This window comes from Heterodontus francisci, chromosome 7, assembly GCF_036365525.1.
Source record: "Heterodontus francisci isolate sHetFra1 chromosome 7, sHetFra1.hap1, whole genome shotgun sequence".
In the NCBI taxonomy this organism is placed as follows: domain Eukaryota; kingdom Metazoa; phylum Chordata; class Chondrichthyes; order Heterodontiformes; family Heterodontidae; genus Heterodontus; species Heterodontus francisci.
This window is the reverse complement of record NC_090377.1, coordinates 49,817,759-49,839,593: the sequence shown is the minus strand read 5'-3', so window position 1 is coordinate 49,839,593 and position 21,835 is coordinate 49,817,759. Positions and strand designations below refer to the sequence as shown.

At 41.0% G+C, this 21,835-nt stretch overlaps 1 protein-coding gene across 1 annotated transcript in view; it reads right to left on the bottom strand.

Annotated features, from left to right (window-relative positions):
* The window catches only part of LOC137371967 (extended synaptotagmin-3-like), a 145,886-nt gene that overhangs the window by 11,527 nt on the left and 112,524 nt on the right, over nucleotides 1–21,835 (bottom strand). Inside the window, exons 9-18 of the mRNA XM_068035144.1 lie at nucleotides 19,787–19,963; nucleotides 19,576–19,658; nucleotides 19,170–19,218; nucleotides 17,082–17,171; nucleotides 15,872–15,952; nucleotides 13,743–13,811; nucleotides 12,061–12,135; nucleotides 9,830–9,916; nucleotides 3,416–3,565; nucleotides 205–566 (exon numbers count right to left, since the gene is read on the bottom strand). Coding sequence (XP_067891245.1) covers nucleotides 205–566; nucleotides 3,416–3,565; nucleotides 9,830–9,916; nucleotides 12,061–12,135; nucleotides 13,743–13,811; nucleotides 15,872–15,952; nucleotides 17,082–17,171; nucleotides 19,170–19,218; nucleotides 19,576–19,658; nucleotides 19,787–19,963 — 1,223 coding nt within the window. The remainder of the gene's footprint in view (nucleotides 1–204; nucleotides 567–3,415; nucleotides 3,566–9,829; nucleotides 9,917–12,060; nucleotides 12,136–13,742; nucleotides 13,812–15,871; nucleotides 15,953–17,081; nucleotides 17,172–19,169; nucleotides 19,219–19,575; nucleotides 19,659–19,786; nucleotides 19,964–21,835) is intronic.

Below are 21,835 nucleotides of genomic sequence, written 5' to 3'. Positions count from 1 at the left end.
CGATAAGAATTGTTCTATGGTTCTTGTCATATAGCCATCTCAAAGTTATGATGATCCTTAGTGTCAGCTGAGATGCCTGCTCGGTTATATTTAAAGATTTGAATCACAAGGTGCAAAATTTGTCATCTATAAGCATTTAATTTCTGTACTTTCAGAATGAAGACATGCAAAGCATTTAAATACAATATTCACAAAAGCCCATACTTTTTCAGTTGCAGGTCTTTATCAGGAGGTTCAATGATAGAATTGGTTAGTGAAGATTCGAATGTAGCACTGGTCATATCTCTTCTCGAGGTTTCTGTAGAGCTGGATTGTGTTGCAGTTGCTGGCAGTTCTGGTTTAATTTCATCAATATGTTTAGACTGCCTATTACTTTCTCCTTTCTCCAACGGGTCACCTACTGCACTATTACCACTCATCTTTGGAACATTTGAAGATGTTGGTGACAAAGATGGAGTGTTAGGCTTGCTTCCAGTTTTCTTTTTCTTCATCGAAACAGGACCTTTTTTAAGGGCATTCAGACCGGTGTAGACACTATCAGGATCTGGTTCCTCAATGGTGAGTATCTGTGTATTTCACAAAGAGTAAATGTCAGCAAGCAACTCACAACCATAAGTTCTTGCTACTTCTAATACTAATCATCCTAATAATTTAACATGTATTTTCCTCAGTTGACTTACCACCCCAACAGCTCATGAATTAATGCACCATGTGTTGTGGGATTATACTGACTGGGAAAGTCGTAAGGTTCAGTCTCTAATCTGCATTGTTAGCCAATTTCATCCAGGCAGCAGTGGGATAATGCAAGCTCCCTTTCTGGGCTAAGGGCAGGAAAAAGTATCATACAGGATTTCTGCTTCTGACTGCTGAGCCATTAATCCTGCTGAAAATGTTCCAAGTGAGGACGTGACAGGCCATTCCCATGGTCAAACGAAACAGCAACCTCATGCATGAAGTGACCCTTTCATTGTGATATTAGAGGGCAGTTGCCGGGTGAACAGTAGTCGAGGCAGGAATGCTGCATTGAGAAAAGGATACCAAAAGGAGAAAATTTCATTTTAATTGAAACAATGTACATCTTATGCAATTTATGACTTTCTGAAGGGCTGTACAATTGCTTAGTAAAAACCAGATTACCCCCTTCAGCATTAATTTTGCATCAAAAAACTTCAAATATTTTACATTACTAAATTATTACAGAAAATATAGTACACTTTATTTGCACTCTTGGAAGAATGGATAAAAGCACAAATTATCTTTTGGGGGGGGGGGGCAGGGAGTGTAGAAAATGATCAGCTCCTGAATGTAGAAGGTCATACTTTCATGACAATTACCAGAAATCGATCATTAAGGAGGTTGTAGCTGGGCACTTAGAAAAACTCAAGGTAATCGGGAATAGTCAATATGGTTTTGTGAAAGGGAAATCACATTTAACCAATTTGTTGGAGTTCTTTGAAGGAGTGACATCTGCTGTGGATAAAGGGGAGCCCGTTGATGTACTGTACCTGGATTTCCAGAAGCATTAGACAAGGTGCCATATAAAAGGTTATTGCGCAAAGTAGGAGCTCATGGTGTAGGGGGTAACATATTAGCATGGATAGAAGACTTGCTGGCTGGCAGAAAACGGAGTATGCATAAATTGGTCCTTTTCTGATTGGCAGGATGTGATGAGTGGAGGCCCACAGGGGTCTGTGCTGGACCTCAACTTTTTACAATTTATATCAATGACTTAGATGAGGGGAGCAATGGCATGGTAGCTATGTTTGCAGATTACACAAAGATAGGTAGGAAAGTATGTTGTGAAGAGGACATAAGGAGATTGCAGACCGATAAAGATAGGTTGAGTGAGTGGGCAAAAATCTGGCAGGTAGAGTATAATGTGGGAAAATGTGAAGTTGTTCACTTTGGCAGGAAGAACAAAAAAGCAGAGTATTAAACAAAAAACGACTGCAGAATTCCAAGGTGCAGAGGGACCTAGGTGTTCTAGTGCAGGAGTCACAAAAAGTTAGTATGCAAGTACAGAAAGTAATAAAGAAAGCTAGTAGAATGCTATGCCTTATTACAAGAGGAATTGAAAATAAAAGTAAGGATTTTATGCTTCAGTTATACAGGGCATTGGTGAGACCACGTCTCGAATACTGTGTGCAGTTTTGGTCTCCTTATTTAAGGAAATGCGTTGAAGGAGGTTTACTAGATTGATGCATGGACTGAGCGGGCTGTCTTATGAGGGAAGGTTGGACAGACTGGGCTTGTTTTCACGGGAGTTTAGAAGAGCAAGGGGAGACTTGATTGAAGTTTATAAGATCCTGAACGGTCTCAACAAGGTGGATGTAGAAAGTATGTTTCCTCTTGTGCGCGAGTCCAGAATTAGGGGGCACGGTTTTAAAATTAGGGGTTGCCCTCTTCGGACAGAAATGAGGAGAATTTTTTCTGAGGGTTGTGTGGCATTGGAACTCTGCCTCAGAAGGTGGTGGTGGCAGAGTTAGATAGCTTCTTGTTAGGCAAGGGAATTGAAGGTTATCAGGGGAGTAGATGGGAGTGTGGAATTCGAGACAAACAGATCAGCCATGACCCTATTGAATGACAGAGCAGGCTAGAGGGGCCGAATGGCCTATTTCTGCTCCAAATTCTTATGTTCGTATGTAAGCTTATGTTCTTGCTGCACATTTAAAAAAAATATTCACAACTGCACAAATTTAAAGCAATTTGCTTCAGGTAAGAGTTTTGTAAATTGTGGAGATCTTGGCACCAAGTAGGTTAAATGCTTACATCCTTTTGCATTAATGATTTGAGTTCAACTCCGGCTACGACATTGGGAGCAAAGTCTCCTTATTTTGATGGCTGCTAAGCATTGCAGATGAAATTTATTTGGGAGATCTCAATCCAATGCCACAGCACAAAACTGATCAGAATTTTGCTGCCATTCCAAATGAATGAGGGTGGAACTTCTGACTGACAAAGCCACAAGTGGAAGCTGAATGTGCTTATACTACATTCTTATGTGCTTTATTTTTTATACAGGCATTTAATTGTTTAAAATAAATACACACACAGGAACACAGGTAGAGAGAGTGTATTAAATATTCAAATGGGAACTTTGCCAATTCAGAATTTTATAACATGGGTCCTTAATTGAAGGATTATATCACTTTGAAGAAACTCCACAGTGTTAGATGTAAAATGTCTTGAATATTCAAAACAGATGGTTACTAAGTCTAAGTCAATTTTGGTAATAGATTTCTACAGTTTCAAAATGATGCTGTAATAAAAATTTGCTCAGATTAGATTAAGCTTACATTGAAAGCTCATAAAGCCCCTTTAAGCTTTCACGTCCATGCCACAAAAACATATATCCATATTTCAGAAGGCAGGATGCCCCAAAAAGGTGATAGTTTCTTTGGTATATTTAACCTACCCGAAGAACCAGCTTCAATTTTATACGGCTGTTGGGGCCTGAATGTTCTAGCAGAAACCTTTCATCGAGGGTCATATCAGATGCTTTCAACAAACGGTAGAAAGGAATAGTCAAGATCCCAAGGGCACACTCTTGGTCTTTGTCTTTGATCTTCTCGAAGCAAATTACATTAGCAGTTCATATAGGTTACTGTATAAAACTGAACTTTTAATAAATCACTTCTGCTATAAATCCATAATAGATATGCTATACCAAAAATAGTTTATTAGCCAAACATCCTCTAATTTCTGAAAGTAACTTTAAATTAAATAATAGCTTACTCAAACATGGTTTGTACATATGCAAACAATTCCCCTTCAAGAGGCATTGTAGAGAGAGGAGATTATTAATTGAATTGTTTATTTTCCATAGGATAGGAAACAGGAAGTAATCAAAGGCTATTATGCAAACTGGGCAATTGTTACCAATATTGTTCTCCTAGGGATCAGTTTGGAGACTACTGCTGTTTGCCATAAAAGGGGCATTCCATCTTTAGTGTCATGATCACCCTACATGCCAAATAGGAAATATTAATTTCCTTGGTTGGAACCTTGCCTAAGACTCTTATTGGAAATTGTTACAAATAACTTTTAAAAAAAGAAAGGCTAGCAGCCAAGATGGCCATGGCAATTTGCATTTGAAACAGTAACAGAGTAGACCGGAGACAACATGACTGAGGCAACCTAGCCAGAACAAATGGGATGCTCTCTGATAAAATTACCTGAAATGGCTTTCTCAACACAGTCATCAGCAACCACTGCCACCCATTGACATTGAAAGAGCTAATCCCTACCAAGTGTGACTGGACAGCCTGAGGAGAGAGACTGGAATCTCAGAACATTCCAGAAGGCCTCATTAAAACACAAAGATGTTTGGGAATGTCATGTGACTGCTGTGCAACTCTGGGGAGACTGAGTTTTGTCATCCAGAAAGCAGACAGTAACTGTAAGCCATCAAAGGAGAAGTAATCACTCTCTTTTTCTCTCCAGTAAAGACCCAGAGAAGACCCGGCTGCAGCTGGTAAAGCTACAGACCCCAACAACCAACAACTACGGGGACACACAGTCACACTTGTCAAGAGAAAAAGGAAACAAAAATGCCCTAAAGTGAGCAGCATTTGTATGCCTCACCAGAACACTCAGGGTGGATCTATCCACTGCAGAATCCAATGATCAGAGCTCAAGCTCAAAGCTTCATAGAGTTATACAGCACAGAAACAGGCCCCTGAGCCCATTGTGTCCGTGCTGGCCAACAAGCCTATCTATTCTAATTCCATTTTCTAGCACTTGGCCCGTAGCCTTGCATGCTATGGTGTTTAAGGTGCTCATCTAGATACTTCTTAAATGTTGAGGGTTCCTGCCTCCACCACCCCTTCAGGCAGTTTGTTCCACATTCCAACCACCCTCTGGTTGAAAAAGATTTTCCTCAAATCCCCTCTAAACCTCCTGCCCCTTACCTTAAAGCTATACCCCCTGATTATTGACACCTCTGCTAAGGGAAAAAAGTTTCTTCCTATCTACCCTATCTATGCCCCTCATAATTTTGTATACCTCAATCAGGACCTCCCTCAACCTTCTCTGCTCTAAAGAAAACAACCCTAGCCTATCCAGTCTCTCCTCATCGCTGAAATGCTCCAGCCCAGGCAACATCCTGGTGAATCTCCTCTGCACCCTCTCCAGTGCAATCACATCCTTCCTATATGTGGAGCCCAGAACTGTACACAGTATTCTAACTGTGGCCTAACTAGCATTTTATACAGCGCCATCATAACCTCCCTGCTCATATATTCTATGCCTCGGCGAATAAAGGCAAGATCCCATATGCCTTCCTAACCACCTTAACCTACCTGTGCTTCTGCCTTCAGTGATCTGTGGACAAGTACACCAAGGTCCCTCTGACCCTCTGTATTTCCTAGGGCCCTACCACCCATTGTATATTCCCTTGCCTGGTTAGTCCTCCCAAAATGCATCACCTCACACTTCTCAGGATTAAATTCCATTTGCCACCGCTTTGCCCATCTTACCAGCCCATCTATAATGTCCTGTGATCTAAGGCTTTCCTCCTCACTATTTACGACACCACCAATTTTCGTATCATCTGCGAACTTACCGATCATACCTCCTATATTCACGTCTAAATCATTAATATACACTACAAACATCAAGGGTCCCAGCACCGATCCCTGTGGTACACCACTGGTCACAGGCTTCCAATTACAAAAACAACCCTCAACCATCACCCTCTGCCTCCTGCCACTAAGCCAATTTTGGATCCAATTTGCCAAATTGCCCTAGATCCCATGGGCTCCTACCTTCTCAACCAATCTCCCATGCGGGACCTTATCAAAAGCCTTACTGAGGTCCATGTAGACTACATTAACGGCTTTACCCTCATCTGCACATCTAGTCACCTCCTCAAAAAATTCAATCAAGTTAGTTAGACATGATCTCCCCCTGTCAAAGTCATGCTGACTATCCTTGATTAATCACTGCTTCTCCAAGTGGAGATTAATCCTGTCCCTCAGAACTTTTTCCAATAGTTTCCCTACCATTCATGTTAGACTAACCGGCCTGTAATTACTGGTTTATCCCTGTTACCCTTCTTGAATAATGGTACCACATTCACTGTCCTCCAGTCCTCTGGCACCTCTCTAATGGCCAGATAGCCCCTGCTATCTCCTCCCTTGCCTCACACAACAACCTGGGATACATCTCATCTGGGCCTAGGGATTTATCCACTTTTAAGTCCGCTTTTCACTGCTAATACCTCCTCCCTTTCAATGCTAATTTGTTCGAGTATATCACAATCCCCATCCCTGATCTCTACACCTATATTGTCCTTCTCCATAGTGAACACAGATGAAAAGTAATCATTTAAAACCTCACCTATGTTCTCCAGCTCCACAGATTGCCACTTTGGTCCCTAATGGGCCTACCCTGGTTATCCTCTTGCCCTTAATATACTTATAAAATGCCATGGGATTTTCCTTTATCTTGCCTGCCAGTGTTTCTTCATGCCCCCCTTTCACTCTCCTAATTAATTTTTTTTTTTTTAAGTACTCCCCTACACTTTCTATACTCCTGTAGAACCTCTGCTGTTTTCAGCCCTCTGAATCTGCCATGAGACTCCTTTTTCTTTCCTTATCCAATCCTCTATATCCCTTGACATCTAGGGTTCCCTGGACTTGTTGGTCCTACCCTTCAACTTTACAGGAACATGTTGGCCCTGAACTCTAACTATGTCCTTTTTGAATGACTCCCACTGGTCTGATGTAGACTTTCCTACAAGTAGCAGCTCCCAGTCCACTTTGGCCAGATCCTGTTTTATCATATTGAAATCGGCCTTCCCCCAATTCAATGCCTTTATTTTCGGTCCATCTTTGTCCTTTTCCATAATGACCTTAAATCTTATAGCGTTATGGTCAATATCCCCACAATGTTTCCCCACTGACACTTCTACCACTTGTCTGGCTCCATTCCCTAGGATTAGGTCCAGTACTGCCCCTTCTCTTGTAGGACTTTGTACATGCTGGCTCAAAAAGCTCTCCTGTATGCACTTTAAGAATTCCACCCCCTTTAAGCCTTTTGCACTAAGACTATCCCACTTAATATCATGGAAGTTGAAATCCCCTACTATTATTACCCTATTATTTTTACACCTCTCTGAGATTTGCCTGCATATCTGTTCTTCTATCTCTCTGACTATTTGGAGGCCTGTAGTACACTCCCAGCCAAGTGATTGCCCCTTTTTGTTTTTAAGTTCTACACATATGGCCTCATTTGAAGAACCTTCTAAGATATCATCTCTCTTTACTGCAGTAATTGACTCCTTGATCAATAGTGCAATGCCACCTCCTCTTTTACACCCCCCCCCATCATGCCTGAAGATTCTATATCCTGGAATATTGAGCTGCCAATCCTGCCGTTCCCTCAACCCTTCACTTCAGATTCCAGCAAGAACAGGCGCCTGGAGGAAATCCCAGACACCTCACAGGGGCTTAAAACCAATTTATCACCCAATACCACCATAGGGAGAGAAACAGCTAAGGTATTGGAACCTGAAGGGTTAGAACCACATGTTGCAGAAACAGCAGCTGAGGGGTTAAAGCTTGTGCTTGCAGGAGAACTCGCCCTAGACAACTATGGAAATCTGCAGACACCAAGCTTCCCTGACAACCATATGCTTATTAAGATGCTCATCCCCAGCTTATTACAGCAGCTGGTAAAGCCAAGACCACCACAACCAACAACTAGGGGTACGAGGACCAAACCTCCTCTTCTGCCTTCCGGAGCCTGAGAAGCAAGCCTGCACTGTGCACGTGGCCCAGGGAGGACTTCAGGACTATAATTTCAACTAAGGATTCTGGGACTGATGAACTGTATTTAAATTCCATTTATTTCAGACTCTACTCCAACCACTCAACTCTATTTTTCCTCTGTAATCTATATGTGTGTGTGTCTCTCGTGTGAATGTGGGTGTGAATGCGTAGCATATTTTAGTAATTTTAACTGGTTTAGAGTGTTAAGGATAATAAACTTGTATCTTTCTTGTTTAAACTCAAGAAAACCTGTCTGATTGGTTCTTTGGCAATTATTTATTAGAGGAACAGGAGCAAGCGCTCACTGGGGTGGTAAGTTTCATCACTGAGAAAAAAGGATAAATTCTGTTGCGGTCAACCCAGAGAAAGGGCGAAAGGGGAGCCTAAGACCCCTTCCTCACCTGGTCGTAATACTAGCAAAAGCAACTTTGGATTGTACAGACCTACTTTTGCTCAAGAACTAGAATGGTATTCTGGAGCTCTCTGGCCTACAATAATCATTGGACATAGATGAACATTACAAGTTAGGTGGCTGGATTTCAGGTGTTACCTTTGAAGTTAGTGACAAAATCTATTGTTGCAGTTTCAGTAAGAATTTTAAAATGGTCCATTAAAAAGGCAAATTTTGCATGATTTGTGCAAGGAAAGGGCATGGTGAGATATATGTCCTTTTTCGTTAGTCCTTTATATTAACTTTGACTAAGAATCTATAAATATTGGTAGTTCTGAGCATGTGAATCTTCAATGTTTAATGAAGGAAAAACATATATAAAATTTGTCTGCAGTAACACACCTAAAGCCAGTCAAGTTGCAATTTAATATTAAGAAATTTTCTACTGCCTAATTTTTATTTTTTATTTAGAGATACAGCACTGAAACAGGCCCTTCGGCCCACCAAGTCTGTGCCGACCATCAACCACCCATTTATACTAATCCTACACTAATCCCATATTCCTACCACATCCCCATCTGTCCCTATATTCCCCGATCACCTACCTATACTAGGGGCAATTTACAATAGCCAATTTACCTACCAACCTGCAAGTCTTTGGCATGTGGGAGGAAACCGGAGCACCCGGCGAAAACCCACGCAGACACAGGGAGAACTTGCAAACTCCACACAGGCAGTACCCAGAATTGAACCCAGGTCGCTGGAGCTGTGAGGCTGCGGTGCTAACCACTGCGCCACTGTGCCGCCCAACTTCTAAACGGAGCAGGCTGAGCTGATTCAGTAACTAAGCCCAGCTACATTTCATGCAATCCCAGTCAGAGTAATCTTTCATAGGCAGATATTTATACATCACATTGTACAGCCTAGAAATTGGCCCAAAACCATTTTTGGGTGCATGGGAAAGTGTGGTTCACACCCACTGCACTCATTCTGGCTCTCCAGCTACTGGGCCTTGGGCCTCATTTCAATATTACCAGTGAAGCATGGAACCAGCCAGAGAAGAGGACTCCTAAATTTGGGCTGTTGCAGCCCTCAGTAAATGTTGTCGGGGACGGGGATATGCGTAGAGAAAAGGGGAGAGACTGATGCCAGGAGAAGTGGCAATGGAAGTGGGGGTTCAGGACCAGTGATAGGGCCTTGAGTGTAGGGTTGGGTGGTGCACTCTCGTTTCTCTTGACTCCACATTCAGGTAATGTGATCCTTGGGGCTGGTTTCTCGGAGGGTCTCAGGACAAACGGATCTGACAGAAGGGGACCTAAAAAAGGAGTTAGGCCCCTTACTTGCATTTAGGAAAGGGCCTAACACCTGTTACATGCATGGGTAAAGGCCACCTCCTGTTTGTCCTTTCCTCATATGGTGGGTGGCGCACTCCAGGCCAGAAATGTGCTCAAGCTACCTGCCCACCAAACTAGGGCCTTAGTAAGTCTGAGTGGACCAACTGCTACATTTACATGTTTGGGAGTCTTCCTAAAGTGCTTTCAAAATCTGCACTTCTTCATGCTTGTTGGTATTGAAAATAAGCCTGAATTTATTCTGTACAATACTGTCACTGTTTTATTCCACCCCAATTATTGATAACAGCTTTATATATAATATTGCACTTTACCTCCATGCTTAGCTGCTCGGAATGAACATTTTTGATGAAGAATACAAATGCTTGTTCCCAGATTGGTGAACTGGTATTGTAGCAAATCTGTGAATCAAAAATTGCTCGTTAGGTGTACTGTCCTTTACGATGCTAATAGCTTGTGGAAATTAGTTAACTGATTTATTTAATTCAAATGCTAACTGGGGTCAGGAATTTATTGTTGGCAAAGGTGGTATTCCCTTCTTGAGAAGAAATGGTCTATTGGTGATGTATTTAAACAAATACAAGTCTCCCACAATCTTTGAAATAATCAGGTTTTAAAAGTCTGACGCATGCCTAAATTATTTGACATTTCATCACAATTTCTGAACTTCCTCAAAGCACGGTGTTTACACATCCTACAGATGTGCACTTGCATTTCAGTTTTCCATTTTATTTCCCAAATTGTAGCATTATGGTGATAAGTTGCTGTAAGTGGTGATAATCAAGCTGCCTCCCAGATCTGCACAATGGAGGAGAAATTCATTCATGTCGCACTGCTTCTAGTGGGGCAACGCAGACTTAGCTCAATTCACAGGAGTAGGTAGCACCACAGGTCGCTCGCTATCTGTGAGTTATTCAATGAGCTGTGTGCCCCTAGGGAATTGACACAAGTCTGTGTAGCACTGCTAGAAGTGGAATTAAGTGAGCAAATTTCTCCCCCAATGACTTTAAACTTTAGGGCACCACCAAAACAACTGATTTTTGATAGCAAAACAAATTGTCTCTCAAAGTCAACTGGCAGTTGAAAATCGCAGAGCAATATGAGTCACTTTGTGGGCCATTTGGACATCAAGGCCTATCTCTTTCCAGAAGCTTGCTTAAATATGCATACTGATTTTCCTATGCTGGTCGATACATTTGTTATGCAGTGTTGAGAAGTATAACCAGCAGACTTAAAGGGATCCGCTGGTGACTGTTCAAAAAACAGCCAAAGATATTATTGTGGTGTTCTGATCCTGTAGCTTTTTTTCCGGGAAGAATGTGGTGTGCCTTTAAGGCTGGAAAAAGAGCTGTACTGTTTTAAGGCAGCAAGCTCTAAAGACTGAGTCAAAAAGTGCATTCTCGTTGCCTTCGATACAGCCACTTGGACTGAGCATCGAGAGATACATTTGTTACAATTCAATTTTGAACTGGCTTATAGTGCAAACAGTCTGTTCTTACAGGAGACACAAGACAGAAAGCTGTGTTAGCACCTCAGACCATTCAACTGAAGGAAGAGAATTTAGTCTGTTTATTTATTATCTCTCAAAATTCTAAAAAAGTCAAGCCTAAACAGAGATTTCTGATAATTTAAACTGAAGGAAGGGAAGTTAGACTGTGACAATCTTTTATCCCTCAAAAATTCTAAAGCCAAATTTAAAAACTGTATGCAAGCAGTTATTTGTTGAAATTCATCGCTGGAGAAGGAAAATATCACTTACTGTAGGAATTAGACTATGGACTGTTCTACTATTGAAGAACCTTTTTTCCTCATTGTACGGCTGTGAGGATTTCAAGCAACATTGGACTGTAAATTTGCAAGGACTCTTTTTTTCTATTTTAAATGTTGTTTATGTCTTAGTAGTGTTTAAGAATTTAGTTTTTCCAATTAAACAGTTAATTTATTGATTTAAAGACACCTGATTTGGTTAGCCTCATTTGGGGGTAATAGATGGTACAATTTGGCTGGGTGTTTCTTTAATTTGGAAAGTTTAAAATTATATGTCAGGCGATCTGTGGAGGGACGGGATTGAATTAACAGTACGTTTCTCCCACCACATTCAGAATTGTATATTTTGATTGGGGGCTTTGACTGAAGCGGTTGGTCGTAACAGTGGGGTTGGGAGGAACAGGAGTGCTGAGATCCCCTGGGTTCTCTCTCTCCCGCCTCTGATCAAACTTGTCATCTGACTCATTGTGAGAGTTGGCTGATTTCCTGCCCATTTACAACCGGCTAACTACAACCATTTGATGCACACAGCTCGCTAGCAGCATTTCAGTGAGGCATGAACTATTTCTGGTTCAGGCCTCTCGTCACCAGTTTTGGATGGGTGGCCTGGCCTGTCTGGCGATTTTGCTCAAATTTTGGGTGGAATTCGTAGATCACCCTCATTGTATCCAAGGTAAAAGTGATTCTATAAAGTTTTAATGCACTAAAAATGTATTGAGAAGTTCAAACTCATGCAATTTACATTATCCTATAGGACAGTTATATGCACTACTCTTACCTTGCTTTCTTGAATGTTGTTTCCTACACCAAGCTGAACAGAGCAGCTAGGTTCCAAGCTGGCCCTCTTTATTGACTGTGAATGTTAAAACAATGTAATCCTTCATTGTAAACATGCTGATACATTTGTATGAACAATGATGGACTTTATATTAAATAAACAATGACTAACTGCTACTTATTACCCAGCTCGTAAGAACTAGACTTATTTTGATATTATTGTTTTTGACTTCATAACCTTTAAGTTGTGATGTTATTAACTTAGTTTTTGCCTCCAAAGATTATGAAATTAATTTTTGTTCACTTATAAATGACACATATTCTTGTATTTTAAACAAACATAATATGCCCATCACACTGCTGACTTGTCCCTTGTGGACATGGACAGGCTTTGGAGCGTCAGGAGGTGAGTTAATCACTGCAGAATTCACAACCTCTGACCTGCTCTTGTAGTCACAGTATTCATATGGCTGGTCCAGTTAAGTTTTGTGTCAATGGTAACCCCCAGGATGTTGATGGTGGGAGATTCAGCAATGGTCATGCGAGCTGAGCACAGATTTCCAGCAAAGGTCCTTTCCCCTAATTTAAAAAGGTTTCTAGCACAGGAAAAGTTTATCCAGAGAGGTTGGCTTATAGCATAGTTCGCTAGGGAGCAGAAAATACTGGGAGGCAGCAGCAGTGGAATGTGGTGGCTAGGAGACCAATTGTTCACAATAACACTGTTCCTTTTATGCTGAAGAGCTGGAGATGCTGCTCCAGGGGGTGCAACATAGTATGTGACCCTATCTGAGGCTGCATCCCACTCTATTACTGTATGGAGGGAAATTAGTCAATGCACTCAATCAGGTTTGTGCTGTCATTGATGGACCACCTGCAGAGAACCTCTTCCTCACTGCAACTAGGTATGAAGGGACCTAAAGCTGGGAACTACAACACCTGCAACAATGTACCATTTCAAGTCATTATAAAAAGAAACATTTCCCTTTTGCATTTAGTCTTTCATTGTTCCAAAACTGGATTGCACACTTTCTTGCAGGTTGAGGTGGCACATGCAGAAAACAGATATTCAAGCTTCAGCTCAAAGCACTCCTTGGTTATTTAGGGGTTTCTCAGTGAAGTCCATTGTCACTGATATAATGGTTAACTCTTGTCTCCCAAGAGCCTTGGCAGATTCTCAGCTTTAAATAAATGTCTGTTCTCTAAGGATATATGGCAAGTTGGTGCGCAAAATGTACCAGGTTGGAAGCAAGTACCTGGTGTTTAGCAGTTCTAAAGAGACATCATGGGATTTAGTAGCTCCAGAGGTCAACAGCTCTAGGTTTCGAAAGCAGTTTGGGATGGTACTTGGGAGTAGTGGAATAGGGGTCCTGGAATTTGGCAGCAGTTGAGTCGAGTCCTGGACTTTGGCAGCATGAAGAGATGTCCTGCAATTTGGGAGGGCTATGGAAGGGAGAAAGTGGGATTTGGCAGAACAGAGGGATGCAATGTGGGGTATGACTCATTAGTGTATTCCTGGGATCCTTCAGCTGTGAGAGGGGAAATGCCAATGGTCTGAAAGCACTGGGGGTGGGTGTCCTGACACTGTCAGCACTGCTTTGTAAGTTTTTAATAGATCCTTAGATTGAACTAATGATTTTGGGTTTAATATTATGCATTATATTTGATGTAATACCGCAAAATTACCTTGATGTAGTTTGGTTTGTTCTTTTTCTTCACACTGTACTCATGGTTGGTATATTCAAACTGATTTCTCTTGGAGAAAAATAAATTACTTTTGTTATACATTTATACAAGTTTCCAGTTAGATTATGTTTTACAAATGATTTGAGGAACTGAACAATAATTTACAACAGTACACAAAAATGCCACAGACTCATCCCAAGTGTCAGGGTTTTAAGTTATGAGGAAAATTGGAGACTTGGCCTTTTTCATCATAGAAAAGCAGCAGCGAGCTAACTTTATAGATGTATAGAAGATAGTAACTGATATGGAAAAGGTTAATCTGCAATGCTACTTTAATTTAAACAAAAAGGATAGGACAAGGAGACACAGGTTAAGACTTGTCAAATGTAATTTCTGGACTAATATCAGATGGTTCTTTCTTATGCAGAGAATGAGTAACATTTGGAAAAGATGTCTGGGTGGAGGAGAAAGCCCTAGAATAATTTAAGAAACAACTCGATGTAGCAATGGCTGGGGAGGGGGATAGGATTCTTCTGGATGAGTGAATTAAGATGGCCTGAATGGCCTTTCTCATCTATAAGCATCTTGAGGACATTTTTTAATCAATTTACATATTCTTCCCAGCATACTCCTCTTTCTTTTCCCTAGAGGTATGTAAAATGTGTTGTTTTTCATTCTCATCATAATTGACATTCACTGATTTTGCAGAATGTTTGATTAACTTACATTAATTTATTTTGCAGGTACTTTCCTTACACACTGAACTTTACAGTTTTAAAAAACGTTCTGTTTTCCTTAATAGAGACAACTTTCAACAATCTTTTCCCAGTTACTTCCTTTTAGTTCATTACTTTCAAGTTTTCCTTTGTAAAATATTGGGCTAGATTTTGTTGGAGTGGCCCCAGTTAGACTTGCAGTTTGAAAAATTTATGCGAGTGGATAATGACACAGTGAGGGCAATGGGGCATCTGGGACCTTGGCGAATAACGGGACAAGCAGTGTATCTCCTTAACCACTGAGATTGATCTCTTGATCTTGGCATTTCTTTGCAGACCAAGATTTTGGTTGTATTCATCGGTTGCAGGCCCGCTGGTGGCTAGTCAGGCCTATCTGTGACCGGCAGATTCTCCCACAGCGGGTGCAAGTGAAGGTGTAGTCGCTGCTGGGGGCAAATGGATCTATCCTTCTCCTTTTCTCTTTCATGCTGGTTCTTCCCTCAGTCTCAAAGGTGTCTGTAGCCCTCCCTGACGTAGCATTTCCTGGCATCATGATCTAAGGCCTGTGGTTCCCAATGGCGATGATCGATGTGGCACCTAAAGGACGTCCTGCATACTAAAGTCATGCCCAGTGCTGAAAGTCATACAGACCACCAGCTCGTTCGCTCAAAGCTGAACCACTGAGATTAAAGCATTAAGAAATAATCAGAGGAAAGACGGAATAGACTGAGGAGGACGGGGAATTCAATATCAAATCAGTTACAGAAAGAGATACAACAGGGAAAGAAAGATTGGATTGAGAGCGAGAGAAAAAAAAGGGGTAGAAACCTAAGAATTTAAAATTTCCTAGAATAATCCATAATCAGAAGGAATGAGATTCCAAACTTATAATGGTTTACTTTTTGGGCAAGAGACGTCCATTAACAGTCATTAACAATGAACACATTGTTAAAGGGTACTTATGATGATCATCACTAGGTTTCTGTGGCAACTTTAATGGACAATTAGTGTACAAAGACAGCAACTTCATGAAGCTAATTGAGTAGCGCAAACCATGGTGATTCGCAATTCACAGTGCATCACTTCCTCGCCAAATGTTGGTGGTCAATTTGCACATTAATAATTGCATGCATCATTCAGACATGGTTATTTTTTCAGCAAAATCTGTTTTAATATAGTTTAGCTGTGGTTCTTACTGATGGTGATTACCTATTTACATTCAATTATACATTGCATATTACGGTCATTAATCCCGAGGTGACATTACTTCTTTATTATGGAAGGTACTCTGATCACTTGTAAGAACTAGTTCTCCAGTAATTATTTTATTGTTAAATGACTATTTCAGGACCTGAATTAAATTATTCCACAAATTAGTCAAATTTCAGTAAATATATATTATTGTTTACTTACAGGCAGCTGGTATGCACTATCCAGATAAACAACCAGTATTGCATTTGATTGGCCTGGAAGAGCTTGCCTCATTGTGTGTTCCTGTAAATTAGAGGAACAAAGTAGCATTTTTCTTTTTCACATGACTTTATGGCCTTATTCCTTTAACATGCAGATTTGAAACCATGAAAGCATATTGGCATTGTTCAATTTTGATCCAATCTATCACACTTTGTAATTTAATTATGATTTTAACATTTACTTAAAATTGACAATTTTCTTACAGTATTTACAAATCATGCAGTGCTCTTATAATATTGGGGAAGATTTCCTCTGGGCTATATGTGTTTTTAAGGATTAGAAGCAGATTGGACTCACAATGAGATAGACGATATTCTGCTTTATAACATTAGGGGTGTTTTCAAGGAAGCGTGACAGGAAAAAAGTATTAGAAGTAGAACTGGAGTAGCCATATAAATACTGTGACTACAAGAGCAGGTCAGAGGCTAGGAATCCTGCAGCGAGTAACTCACCTCCTGACTCCCCAAAGCCTGTCATCATCTACAAGGCACAAGTCAGGAGTGTGATGGAATACTCTCCACTTGCCTGGATGGGTGCAGCTCCAACAACACTCAAGACGCTCGACATCATCCAGGGCAAAGCAGCCCGCTTGATTGGCACCCTACCTACAAACATTCACTCCCTCCAACACCGATGCACAATGGCAGCAGTGTGTACAATCTATATGACGCACTGCAGCAATGCACCAAGGTTACTCAGGCAGCACCTTCCAAAGGCGTGACCTCTATCACCTAGAAGGACAAGGGCAGCAGATGCGTGGGACCACCACCACAATCTGCAAGTTACCCTCCAAGCCACACACCATCCTGACTTGGAACTATAATTGCCGTTCCTTCACTGTGGCTGGTTCAAAATCTTGGAACTCCCTTACTAACAGCACTGTGGGTGTACCGACCCCACATGGACTGCTGCAATTCAAGAAGGCAGCTCACCACCACCTTCCCATGGGCAATTAGAGATGGGCGATAAATGCTGGCCTGGCCAGCAACGCCCACATCCCATGAAACAAATAAAAAGATGCGATAATTAAGGGATAATTGTGCGCTGTGCACAATAGTTTTTGTATAATGATGTTTATGGTTTTGCTACACATAGCCCATAGAGGAAATCTCCAATGTATCAATGTATGTGCATGCTGTTCAAAACATACCACAGGTTCTTTTTCAAGATCAGTGACCAAGGACAGCCATTCAATCTTCAAATTTACTTTTCCATGCTCCACGTCATTCAGAGGAAACCACTGTGCAACAGGCAGAATGTTTGAATGAGTTAAGTGTCACAAAAATGTGCTTTATGTCAAATGATGATTTTTAATCCACCGGCTGGAAACCCGAATTGAATTTTAAAAAACAGAGACTAAAGATGACTTGAGTTCGTAGCTAAAGATGGCGACCCCAATTTACATCACTGTACCTTCCACATTCCAATCCACTGAAATGGAGACACTATGGGTGGAATTGTGTGCTGGCGGTGAGGTTCTTGACATCGTGGAAACCGACGCAGAGATCCCCGCATTGGCTCTTGGATGGAAGGCTTGCTGAATTTAGTGACAATCAGGTACTTAACTGGACAGTGGCTGGCCTTCTGTACGATTTAAAACCCTGCTACTGGAAGTCCCAGCCTTGCAGAGCTGCTGGCCAATCAGAGGCCAGAAGCTCTGCAGCGCCACCACGTAGGTGGTGGTTGCTGCTGTAGCTGCAGTGACCAGACACTGAGAAGCAGCGCTGGAACCAGACTCAAGGTAGGTCACAGGGATCTCGTCGGGCAGGGGTTTGGCAGCAAGGGCAGGGTGGTGGCCCTCAGCTGTGTGTGTGTGTGTGTGTGTGTGTGTGTGTGTGTGTGTGTGTCCATTTGTGTGTGTGAAAGTTGGAGTGTATTTTATTATTTTGCTTAGATCGATTTAAGTATAATAAAGCTAACCTCTTGCTTTGGTTAAACTCAAGAAAACTTGTCCAATTGGTTCTTTTATGATCAATGCGCGTAAACAGTTAAACACTCAGTAAACTGGCAAGTATATCCTTTTAAAAAAATTCTGTTGTGGTCAAACAAGAGAGGGAAAAGAGGGGAGCCATTCGACCCCTCCTCACCTGAATGTAACAGAAGGCAATGGGAGCAGGAAACAGTGCTACGAAACCAAGGGACTGCATATAATGAATCAGGATTAAGATAGACCAACTCCCATCCATAGGATCAATAATTTGCTCCTTGATCTGACATATCTGTACAATCATTTGTAAATGTTTCTTGAGTGTCTTTTTGGAGGTTTCTGAGGAAACTGATTTTGCTTGTAAGGAAGAAAATTTAACTCCTTTTAACATTATGCAGTGTCAATAATTCATGAAAAAAGAGTTTTAAATGGCAGTATGATTCGAAAATGATGTTCTGCTTCCTTTTTTTAAAATTTGTCAGGACTCTAGATATTGCAAGCAAAAGATTTCTATCCATCGAACAGACATGTCTAAGGAAAACATTATGAAAACAAAATTGATGAGGAATCTTGAATTTAAATAGGAATTTATTAATGTTAACCACTCTGCCAAGTTAGTCCACATATTTCACTTATTTTACCAGCTTAAAATTGGCTATTGGCATTCATTTGAAAGAGCAATGTCACAATAGAAATAAATCACACAAAAGCTGCTGTAGGATAATGCAAAACACCTGGCAAACAATTTATACACCTCCCTGGCTACAAAAGTGATTGCCTGACAATACAGCTAACTAGTATTTTGAGTGTGCAGCATTTAGTATCCTATGGACGCTTGCAATACTTCTGCACAAAGCAGACCAAAAATAAAGATAACATATAGCACTGTACTGTATCTTGGACTATACACACAAAGTTAAGCAAACTAGATTTTTAAAAAAGTATTAAAAGTACACTTTGGTTATGTGGAGGGAAAAGATCCACACTTTTGTTGCTTTTCAGATATAACATTAAAAAAGGCTTGCTCACCCTTTTTCAATCATAAAATTGAATTCTTATCTCACACTAGGGTATTCACAAGACAAATGTATAAACATCACAACTGGATTGTATCACAATCGATCCTTAAAAGGACTATTCTCCTCATCTAATAAAAAGTGCCATTTTATATGAGTTTTTATTAGGAACTATTTTCAAAACCCAAATACCAGGACTTGATGGAAGAGTCACCATCCACTACCAATCAACTAGCAACGTAATCTTATTCTATATAAATTGTACCATCATGGCTACAGTTCCTGGACTTTTTACCTCATCCACAACTCTGTCTTTCATCACTTCACCAAGGTCTATAACGAGGCTGTAAATCAAAATGTAAAATAAATTATTACAACTCACGGTATATGCAGGTTAATGCTACAGACTTTGGCACAAATTTCATTTTACATTGACTTCATGTTATATGCTTTGAATTGGTAGAACAGCAATAACCCATGATGTTCTGTGAATGCATTAATGAGAGGCACTCAAGACACAGTGCTATGGAACTGTTCACAGGGGCACTCTGGAAATCTATCAATTTCATATATATGGCCAGCTCTTCTCTCACTTAGAAAAGGTACCAGAGGCAATGCCTCTGGAATCATTAAGTTTTGCCATCTTCAGGAGAAGATGGAAAACATTGAAAAAAAATATATTGTGAAGAGTAACACCTGACCTGCCAAGGAAGTCATCCTTATCTGGGTCTTCATCAAAAAGTTCCACCTCCAAATCTTGACCAGGGGCCTCATGAACTACAGCCTAAAAAGAAAAGCAGCAAAGGTTTTCCAGAGTCAAAATAAAAATAAAGAACTATCAAAACATGCCAATTTGTTGGGGCTGGCATTGGGGGATGTGGGGAGGAAAGACTAAGTTTTAGAAAAGCTTACCTCATAGATTTCATACCATTCAGGATTTAAATTTCCTTTGATCGTTTTGCTGCGAAAGGTCTGTGTGCCAACCCGAATAAGAGCATATGGATCAGACTTCCCTTGGACCATGCCCATAAAATAAACATCCTTCCTTATCAAATCTGCAGCTTTGTTCAGATAAATTCTCACTACACCCTGTAAAACAATGAGGCGATTTCTAACATCACTGCACAATATTATTCAGATGCAATTATTTTTCTCTTAATGTGGAAATGACTCCACAGAACTACAAATGGTCAAATCAAATTTTCACCCATCCCTGCTGCAGCAAATTGGGTACACTGTTTCTCAGTTTACACTTAAACACCAGTAATTCATTTTTCTCTATTGTGCAAAGTGAAACCTAGAATAGAAAAGTAGTATTACAGTTGCTCAAAGTAGTTTCCACATTGTGAATCAAAAGCAATACTGCAGAATGGTTTCTTGAACCCAAAGCTCCTTGGCAACAGTTCATATATTGACAATATTTCAAAGTTAGACTTTGGTAACGATTTTGAAGGTGCAAGGTTTTTATTCCTATTCTGCACTACTCACAGGAGCGCTTGAAATGTCATAATGGTATTGCATTAGAAGGTATATTTTATATAATTTTGCTAGAAAAGTAATGGAAATGCTTTGCAATTCCTTGCAGACTGGTGATGCAGTGTTTTCTTCTGAGTTTCCACATTAGGCAGATACTTAGAATCAGTAAGTTGAACTGACAGTTAAGTTAGAGGTGGCCCAAGGAATTGATTGCTAGGATTTCCAATTGTGAAAGAACCTGGACAATAATGAAAGTTACTTTGAGTTTTTGGAAACCGCAATAATGACATTTTTAGCTAATTGAGTGGCAGATACCATCAAAATATAATAGCCTCAAAATTTATTTGTGTGGTACCTGTATTTTTGATGCTATGGGTGCCATTTTGGCCTGTAACATGATGAGGAAATTAAACAGAGGAGGACAAGCTGCTCAAAGACAGTTGGGGGGCGGGGAGAGGAGTTTTCAGCAGGAGGCCATATCGATCCAGGGCCTTCAGGGAACATTTCTCCTACCTCAACCTCAGCCAGGAACAGTGTGTGCTATGTCTCCATTTCATTAAGGAGATACTCATTAAAATCTATCACCTCTTGCAGGGCAGACCAGCAGCCTCACAGTAAGGTGAAGGTGCCATTGCCAGTGGCTGTGAAGGTGACCATGGCCATGAATTTCTTTGCGTTGGGCTTCTTCAAGGTTGGAGCAATGGACATTTTGAACATCTCGCAGTTTGTCATCCACTGCTGTATAAAGGAAGGTGATTGATGCACTGTATGTTATGAGAGGAGAATACATTACCTTCTGTCTTTCCAGAGAGAAGCATGTGGCTTCTCCATGGTGTAGGGCGTCATTGACTGCACACAGGTTGTTTTTAAGTGCTCCATCTAAATTCAGAGATGGACCACAACTGCAAAGGTTTCCACTCCCACAATGTGCAGCTGCTGTGCAACCATACTCCAGAGCATCACGCAGGTTAATGCCCGGTATCCTGGTAGCAGTCATGATGCCGTTATTCTGCACCAGTTCGCTGCACCATCAATATTTGAGCCATCAGAAGAAACAGAGGATGGCTACTGGGCAACAAGGGCTATTCGCTGACCCCCTGCATCAGGACTCCGGTGCGCAACCCACTATATGTAGGCAGCATGTATATGATGAGAGACGTGCTGCAACACAAAATGTCATCGAGCAGATCACTGGGGTGCTTAAGCAATGCTTCTGCTGCCTGGACCACCTGGAGGAGCCTGCAGTACTCTCCGAAGTACATGTCATGATTCATCATGGTCTGCTACATCTTGCACAAGCTCATCATTATGAGGGAGCAGCCCTGGCCACCAGGTATATGGCAAGCAGTGAGTAGGAAGAGATGGCAACCAACAAAATCACCTTTCTGGCCCAGCAGTCTGGGATCAGCACTTATGACTGCAGTACCAGTGAACGCAACCTGAATTCCTAATTCATTAACAGTGCCATAACTTATCATCTCAGTT